This window comes from Saccostrea cucullata, unplaced genomic scaffold (genome assembly GCF_032062105.1).
Source record: "Saccostrea cucullata isolate Sc308-1 unplaced genomic scaffold, CSIRO_AGI_Scuc_v1 ctg8315, whole genome shotgun sequence".
NCBI classification, from domain to species: Eukaryota; Metazoa; Mollusca; class Bivalvia; order Ostreida; family Ostreidae; genus Saccostrea; species Saccostrea cuccullata.
The window spans coordinates 27,278-28,567 of NW_026926656.1; the positions used below are offsets into that span (position 1 = coordinate 27,278).

Here is a 1,290-nt window from a genome sequence, read left to right on the forward strand (position 1 = left end):
TAACAAAACCAGTCACACCAGAATTTACTGCAGGTCATTACATCAAAAGTTATGTCCTCAAATTACTGGGTAAAGTAAACTTTCCCAACACTAGGGCAGAGACGAGAAAAAAAAGGTCCATTGAAAGAGTCTTCAGTGCAGCAAAGAAACCTTCAATAAAGCAGATGAAAGAAGACAGAAAGGAATCTGCCAAAAATTAAATTATGCGTCTGTCTGCCTCTATCACGAAGATAAGGGAGCTCAATGTACCATGTATCAATGGTATATATCATATGTCCTTAGATCAACTTGGCAAACTTTGGAGCAGTGACAGAGATGGAAAAATTATTCAAACAGATCTACATGGCAAACAGATACAAAAGATAAAAGTTACAGGTGGACAGGAGGGTAACCATACAATCACACAGCTCGGAGATCTTATCTTTACAGACAAAGTCGGGAAAGCCATCAACAGGCTAGCACAAGATAAGAACATCACCCATTTCATCAACACTGGGATTTGGGAACCCTACAGCATATACTACGCGCACATCAACGGGGAGATCCTAGTGGGTATGAGGAAAGATAGAGAGGATAAAGTCACAAGATTCAACAAAACAGGAAAAGAACTTCATAACATACTGAGAGATAACAAAGGAGGGGAACTTTACAAATCCCCACAATTCATCACAGAAAACATCAATGGAGATATCTGTACTTCAGACTATCATATGCGAGTAGTGGTGGTGAATAGATTAAGGCAACACAGGTTCTTCTGTAGAGGTCAGAAGTCAGTGTTTTGCCCCTATGAAATCTGCACCGATGTCTTCGCTCACATTCTGGTGTGTGATCGTTTAAGTGATACTATTTACCTCCTTGATCAAGACGGTCAATTTTTGTCTCTATTATTTACATGGCAACAGGGGGTATACGGTCCCCGTAGTGTTTGTGTGGATGATGAGAACAATCTGTATGTGGGAGAATATATCATAAATACCCTTACAGTGTACAAGTACCTTGATTCCTTCCCCGATCCTATGTCTTCTATTTCAATTAAAAATGTTCTACAAAAAAATTGCAAAATTTTTGACATTCTGATAACTACAGTCCCTGAAACGTTCTACTTTCCCACCTGAACGGTGAACGAACGGTGAACTAACGGTGAACGAACGCAGAGCAAACGGTGGGTGAACGATTTGCGAACGCTGAACGCAACTTGGTAAACGATGTGTGAACGGTGAACGGTGAGTGAACACAGAACGCAAACGGAGCGCGAACGCGAGCGCAAAGTGAACAGTTAACGAACGGTAA

At 41.0% G+C, this 1,290-nt stretch overlaps 1 protein-coding gene across 1 annotated transcript; it reads left to right on the top strand.

Annotated features, from left to right (window-relative positions):
• Positions 1 to 203: 203 nt before the first annotated feature.
• On the top strand, positions 204 to 949 carry LOC134272337 (uncharacterized; the record flags this gene model as incomplete). Its single annotated transcript, XM_062754579.1, has 1 exon — positions 204 to 949. A coding segment is annotated over exon 1 (746 nt), but the record flags the coding sequence as incomplete, so codon positions are not given.
• Positions 950 to 1,290: the final 341 nt, after the last annotated feature.